At 41.8% G+C, this 21,984-nt stretch overlaps 1 protein-coding gene and 1 long non-coding RNA gene across 3 annotated transcripts in view; one reads left to right on the top strand and one right to left on the bottom strand.

Moving 5' to 3' along the window:
- The window catches only part of Fam120a (family with sequence similarity 120 member A), a 98,200-nt gene that overhangs the window by 58,573 nt on the left and 17,643 nt on the right, over positions 1-21,984 (bottom strand). For both annotated transcript variants that reach the window (XM_059262984.1, XM_059262986.1), the window contains exons 2-3: positions 18,542-18,788; positions 12,907-12,989 (exon numbers count right to left, since the gene is read on the bottom strand). In XM_059262984.1, the coding sequence (XP_059118967.1) occupies positions 12,907-12,989; positions 18,542-18,788 (330 nt within the window). The remainder of the gene's footprint in view (positions 1-12,906; positions 12,990-18,541; positions 18,789-21,984) is intronic.
- LOC131910994 (uncharacterized) lies at positions 913-16,298 on the top strand. Its single transcript, XR_009379278.1, has 3 exons — positions 913-1,075; positions 12,659-12,776; positions 16,145-16,298. It is a non-coding gene; the product is annotated as an uncharacterized LOC131910994 (long non-coding RNA).

Raw genomic sequence — 21,984 nt, 5'->3', positions numbered from 1 at the left:
AGAGACAGGAGGATCTCTGAGTTCAAGGCTAGCCTGGTCTACAGAGTTCCAGGGCAGCCAAAGATACACAGAGAAACTCTGTCTGGGGATGGGGGTGAGGAATCTCCCAATGTGAATTTTCACTTTGAGCACTATTTTCCCAAAATGAACCATTTTCTACTGAAAACTTTGTGCTATGATCTTCCATACATCTGTGACAGGTAGCTATAACACAGAACCACCACACTGGAATCAGTGACCTGCCAGAGTAGCCCCAAATGACAGATTATGGTCAATGAATCAGCAGACAAGACATCCCATTCCCTCATGCCAATGAACATAAGCTCTGTCCTTTGACCTCTGAATATGAAATGCCCCCTCCCTACACACACACACACACACACACACACACACACACACACACGTTTAAACACTTGGTCCCCAGCTGTGGTCCTGTTTGGAAAGGTTTCAGACCCTTAGGAGGTGGAGTCTTACTAACAGAAGTATTATCACTGGGAAAAGGCTCGATTTTACAGCCTCACTACACCTCCCGTTTGTTCTCTCTCTGCTGCCCGTGTATAACTGAAATATGATCAGCCAGCCTCATGTTCTTGCTGCCATGCCTTCCACACCATGATAGACTCTATCCTCTCCGGAACAATAAGTCAAAATAATCCCTTTTTCCCCCAAAGTTGCTTTTTGTCAAAGCACTCTATCATAGCAATAGAAAAGTAAATAATACATTTAATTTGAATTAAAAAAATTCTCCAGGAGACCCAGCACCAGGGCTGGGTCGGTGATGTGGGCACTGGCGGCATTTCCTAGCCTGTCCCCAGGGCAGGTATCTAATCTCTACAAACACTATGTCCATGCCTGTAGTGGGTAGCCATTCCAGCTTTGATCTGGAAGTTCCAACCCCCATTGAGGCTTCAGTAACTGTCACGCCTACAAGGCGGGGCCAAGGGAGGACCTGGAAGACTCGAGGATGGGCCAGCTCTCTCTGTTCCTGGACCCTGGACGGTGGAGGTTGACCAAGCAGAGCGGTGGACTTCGACACACCTTCCCTAGACCCTGCGACCCACCTATCCCTTCATTTGTAAGTTACGCCACTAACAAACTTTGCTTTTAACTACGTGGAGTGGCCTTAATAATTTCACCAATACATGCCATTTGAGGTTCAGCTATACCTATAAGCAGCTGACAGTCCCAGGGCTGCTTTATTCTTCCTTGGAGTGGGTGTAGAGATATCCATAAGGTGGTAGCCAGTGAAAGATGGTACTCACACCACAGGAAATCAAGGCAGCCTCTAGCGACTAGACCATGAGGTTCTTCGTAGGATCTTGGAAGGGAGAGGGCTCTACAGCCAGAGATGCTGATTCTTTACAATCACTGATTTTGGTCAGTTATTTCAAGGGACATCTTAAGGAAGCTAAGAAGAAACAATACACTATACCAACAAAGCACAAAGTAAACAATCTCTTCCAGATAAGACAAAATACCAATGGCACCTGTTACAGAAGCATTTATTCACTGCATATAATCCTGTAGCTCCAGTCTTGACTATACTGTAGAGCTCTATATTGTCTAATATATTATACTAATGTCACTATATTATATTCCAGTTGCTAGTTTAAGCCCACCACAACACAGTATTCAGATATTTTCATTATAACCGAAGACTCATGGAATATCATTGACAAAAAAATAAACAACCACCACCAAAACCCCCACCTCCCAACACTTTCTAAAACTCATCATCAGAAAGGATAACTTAGCAGTCTTTAATGCTTCTGTGCAGGGGTGAGGTTCAGGCCAGTCTCCCCAGATAGCTCCCACTGCACAGGGAGCTTATAGGCCAGCTGCTCTCCACAAAACCGAGGGACCAATACACTATTTCTGATATGTCAGACACGGAGACAGCAATTTTGTTTTAATCAGGCACACTTTCTTCATGAGGTCAATCACAGCACTGCACTCCACTTGTAGACAGACACTGCCTCAATTCTAAGTGGTCTCAACATCTCATCCAGAATAGGATGTGTGTGTGTGTGTGTGTGTGTGTGTGTGTGTGTGTGTATTAAGACAAAGAAAATGGACACTTACCCAACTATATATACTTTTATGTTGGAAAACATTTCTTCCACCCCGCTTTTTGAGACAGGATCTCACAACGCGGCTCAGGCTAACCTGAAATTTGCTCTCAGCCTTGTCTAGCCTCCAACTCATGTTCTTGCTGCCTCAGCCTCCTGAGTTTCGAAATTACAAGTGTGTGCCACCAATCCTCATCACTTCAAAATTCTTCTTCAAAAATGTTCTTTTGTTTACTTTTACCTTTAAACAACTGTGGATGCCCATTTAACCTATGTATAAGAACTCACAATGTACACTCAAACAGAATGCCATCCATCATTTGGGTCCTGCACCATGCCACCAGACCATCACTCATATCCATGCTGCATCTTAAGGAAAAAGAACTTCAACATTAGGATGGCCACAAAACAAAGGAGCACATTTATACACCAAACTGTTTATCACAAAAAATGGGTGCCCTCAGCCTGGAAGCTGTATGAGACTCAGCTGAAGACAAGAAACACAAGAAAATGTCGGCACTTGGGGTTCAGAAAAATGTTTTACTTTAAGCAACATTCATACCAGGCATTTCTCCTCATCTAGAATACATGATTTTTAGCCATTTGCATACTTTTCATCCTATAGGCAGAAATTGGAAAACAGCTGTTTACAAATTGAAACCCGTGAAACAGTAAACAGCTTTGTGGCTCACCAGATTCTGTGTGTATATTGGTATGTGGATGAGGAGCACAACTCATTACACAAGTTTTTCCCAATCCACACAAATCGGCTAGATATCTGGCTTGAATGAAATTGCTAACTAAGTGCTCTTTAAACTGTTTAAGTTGGTATGAAAGTGGAAGACGGGCACACTTGATGCCACAGTGCTGTACTGCACGGTATACTCGTTCCATGGGAAACAAGTTTGTGACTTTAAACATTTTCTTACAAAGGTGTTCAGAAAACCTAACAGTTTTAAAAATCCAATACTGAATGCATGAAGCAAAATTAAAATAATGCCACGTGTTTGTTTTGTTTGAAGGGATTGCAGTTTTGTATCAATTCTCTTGCTGCTAGGTATTCCTTTGGTGTTTTGTTTTGGGAAATATTAAAATGTGCTATAAGAGATTATGTAATAACATCCATATTTTCAAGTTTTACATTAAGTATTTGTATTTTACAAGAAACTTCAGTCCTACTACTTTGACTAGTCTGAAAGCTTCTAGGCCAATCCCAAAGCAGCCTGGCCTACTACTGACCTGATTCCTGTCACTACAGTAGTCTTCTCTACAGATTCACAAGAGTGCAGCACATCTATTTCCCCTGGGTCTACAGATAACACTGGTGCGATCTGTGTATATTACCAAGACCTAACTGTGCTCCTCTGGTAGCTCTTCATCCACCCATCATCTTTCAGTAAGAATTATCTCTAGGCTGAGGCGGTAATAAAGCTGCTATGGACATTCAGGCAGGAGTCTGTGTGAACGAGGTGTTTTTATTTCTCCAGTGTAAGTGCTCAGGAATGAGATCGCTGGGATGCACAGGATATGTCTGACTTACAAGAAACCACCATACTGCCCTCAAAGTGACTGTTCTTCCAATGCCACATTCCACAGCAGCAGAGCTGCAACTGCTTGACACTGTCCCCAGTCACCCTCATTCAGCCGACCATACTAGGTTAGAAGTGGCCATAACTGCTTTAACATTGCAGTACCTCTTGTGTACCCTTTGAGCATTCTGTAAAATGACTGACCCAAACCTGTGCCTACCTACTGTCTTACTGGGTTATCTGACTCTTGTGTCAATCCCCATGTATCATGGAAGTAAATCCTTTATTAGACACATTCTATTTTGCAAACAGTTTCTCTTAGTGTGGTTGTTTTTCATTCTCTTAACTAAGCCTATGGAACTCATAAAGATTTTCTTCTAATTTTGGGGTTGGTTTTTTGTTGTTGTTGTTTGTTTTTGTTTTTGTTTGTTTGTTTCTTTGTTTGTTTGTTTCGAGACAGGTTTTCTCTGTGTAACAATCCTCACGGTGCTGTATCTCGCTCTGTAGACCAAGCTAGTCTCAAAACTCACAGAGATCCGCCTGCCTCTGCCTCCCAAGTGCTGGGATTAAAGATGTGCACCATCACTGCCCTGCTACTTTCTTCTAATGTTAAATTCTATTTTGCACATGGATATTCATTCGTTGTAAAGTTACCTTGTAGCACGAATCTTAAATGGTCTTATTAATAAAAACAAACCCGGAGCCAGGTATTGGGGTGAACGCTGGAAGATCAGAGAAGCAGAACAAGCCACAGCCACCTCACCTTGCCAATTCCTCAGCTGATTCTGTTTCCTCAGACTGGAAGCCTCTGAGTCCAGAATGGATCTCAGCTGAACTGCTGCTCAAAAGCCTAAAAGCTTAACCAACCTAGTTCCTGGTTTTCACGCCTTATATACCTTTCTGCTTTCTGCCATCACTTCCTAGGATTAAAGGCTCTTGTTACCACGCCTGGCTGTTTCCAGTGTGGCCTTGAACTCACAGAGATCCAGGCGGATCTCTGCCTCTGGAATGCTAGGATTAAAGGCGTGTGTGTCACCATTTTCTGGCCTCTATATCTAGTGGCTGTTCTGTTCTCTGACCTCAGATAAGTTTATTAGGGTGCACAATATTTTGGGGAATATAATATCACATTACCTTGGAATTTCTGATGAAAATAACTGACAATATATATGTGCTATTTCTGGATTGTTTCATTCCACTGATTTATATGATCATCCTGGCTGACAGTGGTAGCTTTAGTCTTGAAACATGACAGTATTAAGTCATCCTACTTTGTCCTTCATATTGATAATTGTATTTGGGATGGGGAAATGGCTCAGTGGTAGAGGACTGTCTGTCAATATGCTCAAGGTCCTGGGCTTAGACCCTAACACAAGAGAAAAAAGGGTGAAGGGAATGGTAATTGTTATTTTCAGTCCTTTAAAGTTTCATATGCATTTTTAAATCAATGTATACAGAAATTTTTGCTGCAATTGTGATTAGAAAGGACATTTTGACAATGGGCTCATAGGCTCTTTCTTTAATTTAGACGATGTCTCCACAGTGACATCCACCTGTTCTTTAAGAGCAGAGTCATTATACCCTCCAGGATGGAGCATGGTAGGAAGGTAAGATGGATGATGTAGGGGTAGTGGGTGCATGATGCTTATCAGGAGCTCCCTGGGTGCTCTTGTTTCAGTACTGGAGGTAAAAATGTCATGGTAGCAGAAAGAATTATATTATTAGAATTATTAATTATTTAGAATTAAGTCATTACGTGGAGACTTTGGCTCTCGAGACAGGAGGCTGCAGTGGAATACAAGAGGACCCAGGGTGCAGCTCAGATGTCTGCACTAAACTAAGGCACACTGAGGTTCAAGGGCTTAGGAGGTGGGAATAGGGCAAACGACAAAATGTAACCAAGTCAGTGATGTGGGACTTAACAGGGTACCACGGAGACGGAGAAAAAGGCAGCAGCAGACTCAGCATGGAGGTACACATCTAAAATCCTAGCACTTGAGAGGGTGGAGGCTGGAGGATGGGAAGCTTGAAGCTAACTTGACTCACTCTGTTTCAAAAATCAAAAACACACAAAACATTTGCAAATCTTGTATCTAACAGAAAAATTGCATCTGAATATATTAAAATCTGTTTTAATTTGATGAAGATAAATAACTCAATTTAAAAATAGGCAACAGATCCAAGTAGACCTTCACCCAAAGGAGGCAGGGAAATGGCCAATGGGCATAGGAAAAGATGTGCATCATTAGTTATTAGAGAAAGCCAACTTGAAAGCAAAATGAAGACCTCATTAAGCACTAGGGACTCAACACAAAAACAGACAGTAACGAGTGCTCTTAAGGACATGCAGAAATCCAACCCTCCACATACTGCTGGGGGGAGAGAAATTGTGTAGCCACTACACAGCATAAATGGTGTGATGAACTCTCAAAACACTAAACAGCACACAGGGCAGACACTACGGAGAAATGAAGAAATGTATAAAAAGGTGTGCCAATGTGTTCATAATAGAATTTACTTAATTTTTTTAAAATCTTTTGTTTTTGTTTTTTTGAGACAGGGTTTCTCTGTTTAGTTCTAGCTGTTCTGGGAACTCACAGAAATCTGTCTGCCTCTGTTTCCCAAGACTGAAGGCATGTGCCACCAATGGCTTATAATAGAATTTAAAATTACCAGGAAGCATAAACAACATAAAAGCCCATAGACTGACAAGCAAACAAAATGTGGCATAAACATACAATGGGATGTCCTCCAGGCCCAGGAAGGAATGTGGTGCTAAGACATGCCACAGTATCAGCAGACCCTGAAAGCATTATGTCAAGTGAAAGCAACCAAATAAAGAACGGTACAGTGTCTGATTCTATTCATAACGAAGCAACAGAGTTTATTATCAAGGAACTGGGGTATATTAATAAGTACATAATTTTGGCATAACAAAAATATTCTATGATGGTTTCACAGCTTTGAATGTTAAAACACTTAACATGTACAAAGTCCCGGATTTGACCATATGTGAGTGATACATCTTAATACAGCAGTTACTGATGGGAAGATTGGGCTACTGTAGAATTGGAGATGGGAGCCAGCTGTGCCTGAGCCTGGGCAAGTAAGAAAGGGAGGGAGGGGAATCCTATATAGAAAGCCGTATTAAACACAGCCCACGGGAAGGACAATGTCTCACTGGGGAAAAGGCTAGTTTCAAGAGGCCAACTTGGACAAGGCCTAACTCAGAGCCTTGAAGAAGCCAGTAAGCACACAAAGCTGGGCTGGTACACTCTCCACTTCTGACCTAAGTGTAGTCTTGAAAAACCATGTCTGCACTAATCGACACACCCACACAGTGTTAAGGATAGAAGCACTCTATACTGACTATATCCCCAGACCTGTGGTCTAGTCTTAACAAATGATATTCTCTAGGGAACAGAGAACTGCCCTGGAGCCTCCAGTGTATGGATGTAGTGTAACAACAGTGCTGGCCGGCCATCTGCTCAGGGTTGTCAGGGACAGAGATTAGAAAACAGCACTGAATGTCACTGCAGCACCCCAACACCGTCCCGACTTTCAGAGTAAGGTGGGTGCTGAGCAGGAAGCACTGGAGCCCACCCTGTTGGGAACAGAGCCAAAGCTATGGACTCGAGCCAGGACATGAGTTACTGCCACTCACTCCACTGCTATTCAAATGAAGCTAGAGCACTGCATGGTGAGCACAGAAGAAGGTATAAACACCAGCCTGGAGCCTCCCTCTCGCCTGTCCTCCTGGCTTTCTCCAGGGTTCTCAGAAGCACCACACTCCATCCCCAACCCTATCACAGACCTATCACTAAGTCTGAGCAGTTGCCTCATGAGGTCCTCACTCTCTCCATGGAAGAGCAAGTCCCTCTCTTCCTATCACTATGAGGGGAAGCCCATCCTAACCTAAAAAGTATGGGCAGAAAGCTACGCCTGAGTCCCAACAGACTGCAGCGAATTCCTTAGAGCTGCACATTTCCCACACTGATTTTTAGGAAACAGAAAGCCTTTGAGTTGTCATGTACTTAAAAGCATTCCACTTAACAATTCAATGGGTAAATTAAAAATGAGCAAAGAATAAATTTCATACTAAATCTAGGTTCTCGGGGTTCATATTAACCACTGAGAACATGTAGCTAGGCCAGCACCTGTGGGGCAGAGACAGGAGGACTGTGCTGAGTTCCAGGCCAGCCAGGACTACACAGCAAGACCCTGTCTCAAAACAAACAAACCAACAGCACAAATGCCTAGCTAATATACATCATGGCCATAACTCAATGCTAAACAGTAGCAGATACAATTACTTCTGGAAGACCAAACACAAACATGCTAAAGGCAATTCTCTTCTCTAGAGCAGGATTTTAGGTGGCTTTCATTTCCACATTATACTTTTCTCTACCATTTGGAGTCTGGAGGGTAAAAATGTTAAAAGAAATAGGAAAATCATAAAGATCAACTAATAAGAGCAAATGTGTAGTCAAACCACCTCAAGTTAGGCGACTACATTTTTTTTTCTCCTCTATTCAGGCAATGTTTTGTTTCTGTTGTTTTTTTTTTTTACAGGCAAAGAAGGAAGAATGTTCAGTTTATTTGCCTTTCAGTCCCTACCATTGTTTTCTCCCGAGTCCAGAAGTACTCACATCTCAGACATTGTTTCTTTGCTCTTACTGAGACAGAGACTGACTGAAGGTAAAGGATGCATTGTGCTAACTTCAGCCTGACACTCACATACAGGCAGGAATTCCTTCCCTAGAAGATTCATGGAGACAAAATTGTCCCCTTGTGCTAGGACAAAAAGCAAAACACGTATTTATTGAATTTATATCCAACTGAATTTTAGAGAGCATTCCAGAACAATAAAGCCACTAGTCCACCAATCTAGCTCCAGTACTCATCTGACACAAAAGAAGCCTCTAAACATTGGAATTTTGCTGCTCCTCCCAGAGGGAGGCTGGCTCCACACAGCATCATCAGCTTACTGGGCCCCTGCTGCCACCTTTCCAAAGACAAGGTCCAGCACCACCGACACTGAGGTTAGTGATACTGGACAGTAAGCATCATTACACACACACACACACACACACACACACACACACACACATACACACACCAGGGATGAGGGATAGTAAATCATTCCAGAAACTGCAAATTCTGGAAAATCAGCAACAAGAAGAAATTACATATTTTTTAAAACTAGCAACATTGATAAGACTTTTTAAAAATTAAAACAAAATTCCTATATCTGGTAAGGACATAAAATCATAGTTCCAGGAAAGGCACAAAGCTACACAGAGAAACCAAAAACCTGTCTCGAAAAACCAAAAAAAAAAAAAAAAAAAAAAACCAAAAAAAAAAAAAAAATCATAGAATATAAAACCCACAAAACACACTTGGAAAAATAACTTTTAGGGTGTGTCTGTGGCCAGGGCCCTACGCCAGGCTAATGTTGCAGCCTCACACACCTCTGCAGAACACTTGCAAGGGCTGGGTTGTGTGAGGCCAGTCGCTAATCTTCATACCCAGGCAAAGTGGTCTAACTATCCCCAGGGCACAAGGGAAGCAGGGTCAGGGGCATTGCCACAAAGGCAATGGTAGCACACACACTTCAAGGCCTGAGGCTAATTTCAGGGCACACTCTGCCCCACCAAGACCAACCAAGTGGGCACAGCAGGATGTCCAGCAGAGGCCGCTTTGGCAGGCCAAGGCACATTGATCTGACGGTCATTACTGTAAGTCAGTACAGAAAGGTTCTTCACAATTACATAACTAAGACTAAAATATTATATACTAAGAGCATTTTCTTCCACCAGAAGGTTACAGTGAGGATTGCTCTGAACTTAAAAATAGGGTATTCCCCAAGTATATCCAGCCACTCCAGGTAAATGGCATACTCTCCTTTTACAGCCAATGAACTCACATACTGCCTCAGGTTTGGGAGTCTGACCAACCCTCAAGTCACCTACCCTGCCACAGGTTACTTTCTTTCTGCCATTATCAGGGTCCCCATTAACAGGGCCAACCCAGCCACTGGGCCTCCAAGACCAAAGCAAAGGACCTCAAAGCCAAGATCCTAATTGTATATGACTTAAAAAGCCACTGAGATAGTGCACAATCCAGCAACTGGGAGGCAGAGAGAGGTATGGATATTTTTAAGTTCAAGGCCATGCTGGTCTAAATAGCAAATTCCAGACCAGCCAAGGTTACATGGTGAGACCCTGTCTCAAATAAAAAAAGAAAAGAAGGGAGGGAGGGAGGGAGACTGACTCAAAAAGCTCTAAGTGCTGAGTGATGACTGTGTCCAGCACAGCACTCAGTCTAGTTATGAACACAAGACACTGACTGACAGGGCAGCACCAATCTTCCCACCTAGCTGTCCTCTTGGCAGGTATTCATGAGTTCATCAGCTGTTCAAGAGCAGCTGGGCCACAGAAAACCTGCAAAAGGGAAGTGAAAGAGGAGAGCAAAGGGAAGGAAGAGTCCTAGTGTTGAAAGCATACTGAGGACTTTGAGCCACATAAACTGTGGACTGCTAGCTTCTTATCCATGATATTTGTGATTTTATTAGGTATTTAAAAGATGAAACTTTCTCGAGACTTTGAGTTTTCTTTTTAGCATACTGTGTCAGATTCTTTTAAAGATTTCCAGTTTGTATGCTCAAGTGTGAGTCTTCACCTATTTCAATCTTTTATCACACATTTGGCACATTTTGCCAGAATGAAATTTATTACATTATTGTTCACAGTGAGTTGGTCCTACATGAATTCACTGTCTAACAATTCAAGGCACAGGAACCTGGGAACAAGATGAAAGAGAAAGGGGGTCTCAAGGAGCAAAGAGCAAGCTGGAACAAGTAGCCAAAGAATTCTACTTGAGCCCTGAGGAGACAGCAAGGTTAAGTGCAGATTACACATCGGGAGGAAAACTTGAATTTGAAACTAAATATCAATTTTTAAAGCCAATTAAAATTCTAGGAGTATTATGGAGATAAGCGACAAGTATTCAAATTTTCAAAAGATAGAATTTATTGTATAACTGAAAAATGAGAAAGATTAAAATAGCAGCTGGGATGCATAACAATAACGTTCCAAAAGAAAAAATCATCCCATGCAGCTCTCAACCATGTTAGGATGATTAAGACAGTGCCACACACAGAAAATGCCTACAAAGAAATCTAAACATAAAAAGTGGCCAACAACAGCTAGAGAGATGGTTCAAATGGTTAAGAGCACGGGCTGGATAGTTGGAAAACTTTAATGTGGGGCCACCAGCATCGCTCAGCCTGGGTAACATGCTGGCTGTCAAGCCTGCCAACCTAAATCCAATCTCCAGATTCCTACATGATGGAAAGAAGAAAACAATTCCTGCAAGTTGTCCTTTGACCTCTCCAAGAGATATATGTGTGTATGTATGAGCACACACACACATAAAATACTAGTAACTATAAAAAAGTTTTATTAAATATTTTATTTAATATTCATACATTTATAATGTATTTGGATCCAACTCATTTCTCATTTCTTGCCCTCTAATTCTTCCCCTAACCTCCCTCACTTTTTCCTCCCAACTTCACAAAAATAAGTTTTTTTTAAAGGAAAAATGGAACATAGATCTAATGCTCAAATGTCTATTTGTGAATTGCCGGGAGTTTTGTTGCTGGTAACATTAATACAGAGAAGACGCCCTCAGTGGTAGGTGCAGTGACGCAAGATGGAATACGCATAGATGGAGTGCTGCGACAACTGCATCTTATTTCCAAACAGTCTGAGTTAAAACAAGACACAGACATGTCTACATAATTTATGGGGAAATGTCAACAAGTACTGAACCAAGATGGTGGCTACCTGGACAAACATTTTCTATCCTTTCAGCATTACATATACTTACTAAGCTGGTTTCCCAACAATCCTACGAATTACTCTTCATATCTAGGTTTATGGAGGGCAAAGCAAAGGTGGCCCAGCTGAACATGTGACGATACATGCATAGAGCGGGAGGTTTCCACTCAAATCCCTTACAGCAAGTATCCACGAAGTCCCCACTTATAAGGACCCAGTGCTTTAACAGGCCAAACGTGCACAGGTGCAGCACCTGGAGCCCAGCTGTTAGAGACCACACCATCCCAGCCTCTACTCCACTCGCCATCATCAAGATAGCAGGTCCTGTCACTTCATTCCTAAGAACACTCAGGAGACACTCCATTACCAACAGCAAAAGGAAAGCTTTGCAAAAAGTAAAAGGGAAACAAGTGATTCCTGAAAGGAAGAGGAAATTAACCTTCAAGAGAAGTTGAAGGTTACTTAACCAAGAAATATTACAGTGAAAAGAAAATACTTCAAAGACACAAATGAGAGAGGAAAAGAGGTTCTGAGCAGCAAGAACTAAAAAAAGGAATCCTACTTGAGAGATTTCCCTTCAGGAAATCAATAATAATGCAAAGAAAGAAAAACTCACATTTAAAACTGAACATCAATAACAACCGTTTATGCAGATTTTGCGGCACGCCTCTGGAGCCCACCCACTCTCTACCCTTTCCCTTACTCTAAGGAAGCTGGTCCCAGAGCTGGAAGTGACAGTGTCCAAGTCCCCACCTTTGCATTTCCTAAGCTACCTAACAAGTGATAATGCCAGGCATAGTGTCACTGACAGGTGCCAGAGTGTCCTCACGGCCCACACCAATCTCACTCCTTTCTTTTAGGCTTACATAGAATAGACAACCTCCTCACTTCAGAACACCCTGGTAAAATGTCTCTTTTCTGATGTTCATTGCTATCACAAACGGAGAAAACGAAAAGGAAAATGAGAAAGAAAACATTGTGTTAATAAACCAGTGCAAATGAACCATTCTCTCATTATTCAAGAAGCATTAAAATACACTATTTTATAACTGTAGAAAGGTAAAAAGTTATGACTATGTTAAAAATGCTCAGACTGTGTGCTAAAAGATGTTGATCTAAGTGACAGATGACATTACCTATTTGAAAAAAAAATTAGTATTTTAAGTAAAAATGTTAATCTATAAAAATTGCAGCTCAAAGATTTCTTCTTGTCTAGCTAGGCACAGGACATTCTTTGAAGGGGATTTTGATGGAATGTGTAAGTCTGCCTACCACACAGGTGTTGAGAACAAGGAAGGCAGCACGTTACTTATGAAGACAGAGCAGATCCCAAGGTGAGTCACAAACAAGACACTCTACCCACACAGCATGTTCCTTCTTCAGGAAAGTCACTAAGGCACCGTTTAAGCAGTAGCAGAGTCACAGTGGTGAGCCGCATGCTGGAAAACCAAGCAACATTTGTACCTTCAGTGAGGCGAGTGGATGTTCTGGACCAAGTAAACTCCAGTGAAAGGAAGCCAGATCCTCATCAGGTAGTATGTGATTTCCTAGAATATAAATGTGATAATGTAAAAGCCATCATTATCAGCGACACAGGGAAACATCCCCACCAATGCGTGCTAGCTAACTTGCATTCGGCTTTCAAGCAGACAAACATTTCTTCATACTGTTCTATGAAGCAACACACAGCAGGCAGTCCTTACAGCTGACTCAAGCACCAAGTGAATGTTTAGTATAGTCTGGACATCAATCACACGAATGACTTCCCAGCACTACGCAAAAAGTCAGTCTAATGATTCCAGGAAGTCACAGACCTAAGTTTTCATGTGTTCCTGAAACACCTGTGGTTGGAAATGATTTGACAATTACATAGCCAGATGTGGAGTCTGTGGTTATAAAATCTTCCCTAGAAAGATTAAATGATGACAACTGTGTTACAGTACCAATCACCACAAGTGCCTGTGACAAAGCACAGACCACAATATCTGAGTGGTCTGTCCTACCTCTCTAGGGCTATGCTAGTCTACAAGTAAGAACTACATTCCTGAAGGGTATTCTACTTTCACAGCAGGACACGAGTGCCTGAAACACTAACATCTACAGGGTGCTGGTACTCTCACTGCAATTTAAAAGTAGTAATTTCCTAAGTAACTCTGTGATGTTTGTACCATGGTTTTATCACTTCCACATTAAAACATCAGATTCATTAACTCCCTACTAACAAGCAGTAATACAAAGGCAATCCTTTGCAGCATTGCTACAGCACAGCACCCACCTCAACATGCAGTACGAACCAGGACATCAGACCCACAGATAAGCCCAGCTGTGCACACAACTGGGCTCTGTGCTGCTGAACTTGTTGTTAGTGACCTGCACAGAATCTTATTGTGAAATACAAAGTCTCAGAGTTATTTTAAAGATTCAACTTAAAAAAATATGAAGTTAATTCCAGTATCAGTAATGGACTTTATAAAAATACTCAAACATTTAAATGAGTATTCCACTCAACTTTCCTAAAATAAAACTTTAAATAGCTGGACTTTCTATGACAGAAAAGGAAAATAGCTTTATTTAAAGATAATGAAATTTTTACAAAATCTAAAATAAACAAACTTACTCATAATTTATCTATAATTTGCCTAAACTTCTTAAATAGACTAGACTCTTATGCCTCAAATTAATTGGATGACTTTATTATTTTTTTTTTTAACTACTGGGAACTAAACAAGGGCTGATATCATTCCATCAATGAGTTACACTCCAGCCCCCTTTTCACTTTTTTGTCTTGTGACAGGGCCTTACTAAGTTGCCCAACAGGACTTAAATTTATGATCTTCTTGCCCAATTCTCCTGAGTAACAGGGATATACAGAGCTAGCTAAAGTATTGCTATGGATTGTTTCTTCACTTATTTCAAATTTTTCTAATATAATTATCTAGAAAAGTATGAGTTGATATTACCTCAAAGAAATATATTCAGCATTTCTTAAAAAGAAATCAAATATTCGACCATATTTCAAATTCTAGGCAAAAGACATTCTGCTTAGCACTTAAGTAAACATTGAATCATCTATGTAACGTGCCACCTACCTACCAATATATATGTAATATATTAGGGTTTTTTTGGGGGGAGAGTGTTTCGAGACAGGGTTTCTTTGTATAACAGTCCTGGCTGTCCTGAACTAGCTCAGTAAACCAGGTTGGCCTCGAACTCACAGATATCTTCCTGTCTCTGCCTCTCTCCCAAGTGCTGGGATTAAAGGCGTGTGCCACCACCACCTGTCTATAAAATATGTTTAGATACAACTCTGCCGACCTGGAACTAATATGTCAAGGTCACCCAGGCTGGCCTCAAATTCCCAGTCTTTCTGTATCAGCCTTCTAAATGCTGAGTATGTATGCCCAGCTCAACACATACTTTTAACATCAAAAAAAGTATCCATTTACATCATAACTTCTGAAAATATATTTCATTTCTTTTAATCTTACAAATCTGAAAACACAAAAATTCCATAAGAATTTTTTGCTATATTTGCAACTAGATCTAAATAGAGACAGAGATCAGTTTGGCAAATGCTTACCTTACAAGCATGAAGACCCAAACTGTAACCCCAAAACCCACATAAAAAGACATACATAATGGCACATCCTATATAACCCCAACATGAGGGACATGTGCACCAGACACGAATGGACCCTCCTTAGGGCTCACTAGCCAGCTAGCCTACACTTACTGGTGAGCCCCAGATCCCAATAAGAAACCCTGTCTCAAAATAAAAGAAATCAACAACAAAAGTGGACAGTTGTCCAGAGGAACGTCATTGGAGACTGACCTTTGACCTGCATACACCTATCTTTCTGGTAACTAGAGATTTGTAAAAATAACCCACAATCTAATTAATTTCCCAGGATGGGCTAACTCCATAGAAAGCACAGTAACTTCACTAGAGACCATGCAGCTCCCAAAAGGGCCCTGAGTATCTAAAGTAGACAGCCAAGGAGTTAAGTCTCAGGAAAAACTCACTCCAAAAAACATGCATTTCGGGGCTGGAGAGATGGCTCAGTGGTTGAGAGCAGTGACTGCTCTTCCAGAGGACCCGGGTTCAATTCCCAGCACCCACATGGCAGCTCACAACTGTCTGTAACCTCAGTTCTAGGCCTTCTGACACCCTCACACAGACATACATGCAGGTAAAACACCAATGCACATAAAATAAAAATAAATTAAAAAAAAAAAAACATGCATTTCTACTTGGACACAATTATGCAAAAAAAGTTAAAGAGCTGAATTTTAAAGTAGCTTGACACATACACAAAGACATAGGAAGGGGAGGCTAACAGGAAAGGAACTGCACAAGGCAGGTGCAAAGCAAAAGGTGTAATACGTGCAGCTTTAATCCCAGCACTCAGGAGGCAGAGGCAGGCAGATCTGTGAATTCAAGGCCAGCCTGGTCTACAAAGCAAGTTCCTGGACTGCCAGGGCTACACAGAGAAACTCCATCTCGAAAAACAAAAACAAAAAAGCAAACAAACAAAAAAATATGCATATGTACATGTTACTGCTTGAAACGTATTTAAGTAATATAAATTAATACATAAAGTATATCCTTTCTGGAAATACAGCAAAATAATTCTTTCATGGGATGTTTTTAATCTACTTACAATAGTTTGTTTTTATTTTAAAGTAGTTGTTTTTCTGCTAGGTGTGGTGTCATGCACCTGTAATCCCAGAGGAGACAGGAAGACCTAAAGTCCAAGCTCATCCTCGGCTACAAGGTCACTGGAAGCCAAGCTGAGCTATATAAGACTCTCGTTCAAAACAAAATACAATAAAAAAGTAATTGTTTTCTTTTATAATAGTGGCTACCATGCAAAGGGAAAGAAATCACAGCAATGCTTTAGCCCTATGGCATATTTTCTTTGTGTTTAAGATTTTTTTTTTTAAGATTTATTTATTTATTATGAATACAGTATTCTGCCTGCATGTATCCCTGCAGGCCAGAAGAGGGCGCCAGATCTCATTGCAGATGGTTGTGAGCCTCCATGTGGTTGCTGGGATTTGAACTCAGGACCTTTGGAAGAGCAAGCAGTGCTCATAACCTCTGAGCCATCTCTCCAGCCCCGTGTTTAAGATTTTTGTGTGTGTGGTTTTCTTTTCTCTTTAGTTTTTTGAGATAGCATTTCTCTGTGTAGTCTTGGCTGTCCTGGAATTCACTCTGTAGACCAGGCTGGCCTTGAATTCAGGGATCCCCCTGCCTCTGCCTCCCCAAGTGCTGGGATTGAAGATGTGTGCCACCACTGGTCAGCAAGATTTTTTTTTCTAATTTTAAACTTATTTATTTTATTGTATGTGTCCAAGTATTTTGCCTACATGTATGTATATAGATATGTATATGTGCCATACATGTGTGCCTGGTGCCCACAGGTCAGAAGAGGGCACTGGATCCCTTAGAACTAGAGTTATATAGATGGTTTGTGAGCTACCATGTGAGTGCTAGGAACCAACTAGGGGTGGGGGTGGGGTCCAGTGCAAGAACAGTAAGTGCTCTTAACCTCTGAACTGTCTCTCTAACCAAAGATTTATTTTGAATTGTGTGTGCGTGCGCGCACTTTCTTTCTGTCTTTCCATATGCTGTGAGAATGCATTGCTCTGACTGGTTGATAAATAAAGCTGCATTGGCCCATGACAGGGCAGGATAAGGTTAGGTGGTACATTCAAACTAAAGACAAGACGAAGAAGGGTGAGTTGGGGGAGACACCAGCCCACACGCCCAAGGGGCAACAAGATGCCCACAGACCAGTAACACCATGGACACATGGCAATATATAGATTAATAGAAATGGGTTGAGTTAAGTTGTAAGAGCTAGCTAGCAAGAAGCCTGACTTATAGGCCATACAGTTTGTAAATAATATAAGCCTCTGTATGTTTACTTGGGACCAAGCAGCTGCAGGAAGCAGGTGGGAGAAAGCAGTTAGGAGAAATTCATCCCAACCACAGGGCCAGGCACGACCAGAGAAATTTCCGGGGTGTGTGTGTGTGTGTGTGTGTGTGTGTGTGTGTTATTTCATGTGTATTGTTATTTTGCCTACATATATGCCTATGTGAGGTGTCAGATTCCCTGGAACTGACAGTTGTATGTTGTCATGTGGGTGCCGGAAACTGAAACCAGGTCTTATGAAAGAGCAGCAAGTGCTTTTAACCACTGAACCGTATCTCCAGCCCATGTGTGTTTCTATGTGGAAATATGCACATATGTGGGCAGGTACTTACAGAGGCAAGCCACCCAACATGGGTGCTGGGAACTGAACTCAGGTCCTCTACAAGAGCAGTGCACTCTTTTTTTATTAAGAAATTTTTTTCATTATTTTATACACCAATCAAAGAACTCCCTCTTCCCTCCTCCCGTTCCCACAGCCTCCCCCTCCTAACGCCCCCCCCCCCCATAATAAGGCAAGGCCTCCCATTGGGAGGCACATCCAGTAGAGGCAAGTCCAAGCCTTTCCCCTGCCTCAAGGCTGCATGAGGTGTCCCATCATAGGTAGTGGGCTCCAAAAAGCCCAAGAGCAGTACACTCTTAACTGCTGAGTCACCTCTTAAGCCCACTTGTTTTTTGAGAAAGTCTCACTGGGTAGCTCAGCTCAGTGATTCTCCTGCCTCAGCTTCCTGCATGCTGGGATTACAGGCTTGTGCCACAATGCCAGGCACATATATTTTCTTCTTTTATAAACACAATTTACGATACCAGTTTGATGATCACTAACACTGTCATAGTGGGCATGTGTTCAGAAAACATAGTGGGCATATGTAATTCAGAAATGTTATTGTCCTAAAATTTGGAGTTTATCACAAAGTAAGTTTTTCAGCCTGGACAGAACAACATATAAACAACATATAAAGCTCTGAAACAAGAATAATACATTACTAGCAAATAAAGAAAAAATATCCAAAAGAATGCAACTGAAGAGCCCATTCTTTCATTCTTAAATGTAAATATCAGATATAAAACCAAAGCACTCAGGCAGAAAATCTTCAAAAGATACATCAGTATGCTTACTGTACCACTCCCTTAGAAAATAGTTTTCACACTACTCCACCTACCTAACAGAGCAGCAAAAATAGGAAAACGATTTGGGTTCAGGTCCAGTTGCTTGGCAACTTCGTGCATCAGATATTGGCTTGTGGTGAGACTCTTCCCATTGCGGCTCAGTTTCAGGGCATGGGCACTGAAGTAGTAGGGGATGTTGCACAGTGCATAATCAGAGTCATACGCCACCAAGCCATGGAAACCATTCTCTCTGCAGAAGCCAATAACTTCTTGATGGTGATCCTCAATGCTCTGTGCAACCTACACACAAAAAAAGGAGATGCCATCAAATGCAGGCTCTAACTGCAGCAGCAGGCTCAACAGGCAGTCTGACATAAACATTACCCAAATGATCACAAAGCGCCAGGACCAAGTGTGTAGCACAGTGCTCCAATAGGAATCTCGTAGGAAAACTGAATTCAAATCACCTCTCAATAACCCACTATCCCATCTAGACTGCAAATTAATTCCCACTCATGACAATACAAACTTATCCTACTTAAAAACAGGCAAATCTGACTGATCCCTCCGACAGTATTTAAGAGAAAGGAAAATGGAAGGGGTAGGGGAGATGAAGAAGAAAATAAAGCAGAAAGAGTAAGACAAAGAAGGCACCCACATCTGCACAGCCAACAACCCCTTCAAAGTACATCAAAAGGGTCGGAAAGCAACACCATACTTTCTCCCTTAAGTAAAGGCCTGCATTACCTGTCTCCTAGTCTATGCTCCTGAGGTATTCATTACAGAGGAGGCTGGGGTACACATGAACACCCTAAAGATAACTGTCCCTGTGCAAGCCACATCAGGACTACCACTTAGCTAACTGCCATGTTTGTGAAGAGAAGGAGCCCAGGCACTCTCCCTCTGCATCCCCACTGTCAACTAGACAGAGCAACCTAGCCTGGAGGCTCACTGAGGAGCAGGAAGACACCAAAGAAGTCCTCTGGAGTCCTAGACACATACCCACAGGACGAAAACGGCTCTGAAATGTTAAAAACCAAAGTCAAAATCATTTTTAAAATTTTAAACAAGGTATAATACTTCAAATCCCAAACTACTGATTTCCCTCTCTTATTAATTCTCAAACTCTGTCCAACTAAAATTCTAGAAAGTTATTTGTTTCTACAATGAATGAAGGTTTAGGGTTTTGTTGTTGTTGTTGTTGTTGTTGTTGTTTTGTTTTTCCTAGACAGGGTTTCTCTGTGTAGTTTTGGTGCCTGTCCTGGATCTCGCTCTGTAGACCAGGCTGGCCTTGAACTCAGAGACCCACCTGGCTCTGCCTCCCGAGTGCTGGGATTAAAGGCGTGCACCACTGCCACCCAACAAATGAAGGTATTTTAGAGACTAGAATTTACATTGAACCAGGGGACTCAGTTCAGTCTCCACAGAGACTTAGGAGAAACACACGCCTCTTTAACCTGAAATTTCTAGAACTACGATCTAATGTATGGATATAATGAGTGAAATTTTAAGTTCCAGCAGCCAAGGGTCAAGTGACCAGCAGCTATCCTACTGCACCTAAGTGACACAGAACATCTGTGTCTCCTCAGTGATGGCCATCATTAAGCTAATCTCCTTGCTGGCTTTCACAATGGAAGTGGTTTCCAGGTCTTGAATTAGTTGTAATGAAATCTCATCAAGAGGCAAAGCAAACTGGTGAGGATAATAGTTAAAGAAAAATAACCTTCTGAATTCTCTTGGGGAGAAAATTTAATAAAACATACGTTATAAGAAAAAGCAAAACTACAATTAGGTAACGCTCTCCCTAGAATAAGAAAAATTTACTTCATCCTTAATCTAGAAACATACCAGCTAAAATAGAAAAGTAGCTGAAAAAAATTTCTAAAATTAATCCCATCTAGAAATGGTAATCTTAGTCTAGTCCAAGTTCTTTATCAAATATTCTTCCACACTGGTTGTTTTCCAGCCATTCCCTAAAAGATTCCTAGGACACACATGTGACTACTTGTTCCAGAGGATTCGTGAGCTTGTAGGAGATGGTGCAGTGAGTCTACGCAGTCCACGCTTCTATCTGCGGGAGGTTTATTAGCACCTTGCTCCAGAAAACTGAGAGCAGATAGATCCACCTCCAAGGTTACAGACCAGAAGGGCTAGGCTCAACTCCTCAGTACATCACTCTCTGAGCTCCTAGACTATCGGCTTCACAGGGCAGGGAAGTGGCTACATCCCAAAGCAGGAGAGGCTTCTCCTAAGGAAAAGTTTTTCAACCAAAGGCTGAAAGAAGAGGCAGTTCTGGGTGGGCTTCCACGGCCATGCCCATTCAGATCTGAGGTAAAAATCAAAGACCAGGAAGTAGAACTCCATCTGGGCTGAGAAGCCAGAAAGCGGAAGGTGAAGACTGAGTCAGCAGGGGTCAGGTCTAACTTGTCAACTTTCAAATAATGCTGGGAGTGGTGTAAAACAGTAGGCAATATATTTTAAAAGCTGTAAAACCTTCATGTTCTTTGACCAGTAACCCTACTCCAAGAAACAGAATAAAAATTAATCTACCAAATAAAAATCATTAGAACCATGAAAAGAATCATAGTAACTCCTACAGGAGAAAACTAAGCTTAAACTATGAAACAGGTAGTCACTACAATGTTTTGTAGAAAAACTTGAGGAAAGTTTCATTAAAACATTAATCATATTAGAACACAATAAAATGTTAATTATAGCTATGTAAAACTGTGTCTGTGGAAACAGACTGGAAATGAAAAGGCCCAATAGAGTTGTATCAGGGTAGTGGAATTATGGGTACACAATTTTTTAAGAGAAAGAAAAAAACAAAAACAAAAACAAAAACAAAAAACAAAACCTGCTTAAAGGCTGGGAAGCAGGTTAGTGGCTGGGAGGGCCTAACATGTGCAAGCCCTCAGTTCCATCCCAGCACTACTACAAAAGGAAAGAAAGAACTGTCCCACTAGAAAGCAGACCACTCTCTGGTCCTCTCTCTGCTGTAGACTTCGGACAGATTCTTACAGTTTAGAAGTCTGTCTCTACAAAACACAAGGACCTCCATTCATCCATCCCCTGCAGCCACTCATACACCCCCTGCAGCAAATCATCCATCCCCTGCAGCAAATCATCCATCCCCTGCAGCAAATCATCCATCCCCTGCAGCAAATCATACATTCCCTGAAGCCAATCATACATCCCCTGCTGCCAATCATACATCCCCTGCAGCAAATCATTCATCCCCTGCAGCTAATCATACATCCCCTGCAGCCAATCATACATCCCCTGCAGCTACTCATACATCCCCTGCAGCAAATCATACATCCCCTGCAGCCACTCATACACCCCCTGCAGCTAATCATCCATCCCCTGCAGCAAATCATCCATCCCCTGCAGCAAATCATCCATCCCCTGCAGCAAATCATCCATCCCCTGCAGCCACTCATACATCCAGTGCAGCTAATCATACATCCCCTGCAGCTAATCATACATCCAGTGC

Source organism: Peromyscus eremicus, chromosome 5, assembly GCF_949786415.1.
Source record: "Peromyscus eremicus chromosome 5, PerEre_H2_v1, whole genome shotgun sequence".
In the NCBI taxonomy this organism is placed as follows: Eukaryota; Metazoa; Chordata; class Mammalia; order Rodentia; family Cricetidae; genus Peromyscus; species Peromyscus eremicus.
Note: the sequence above shows the minus strand (reverse complement) of the source record. Positions and strands in the feature narration are given on the sequence as shown.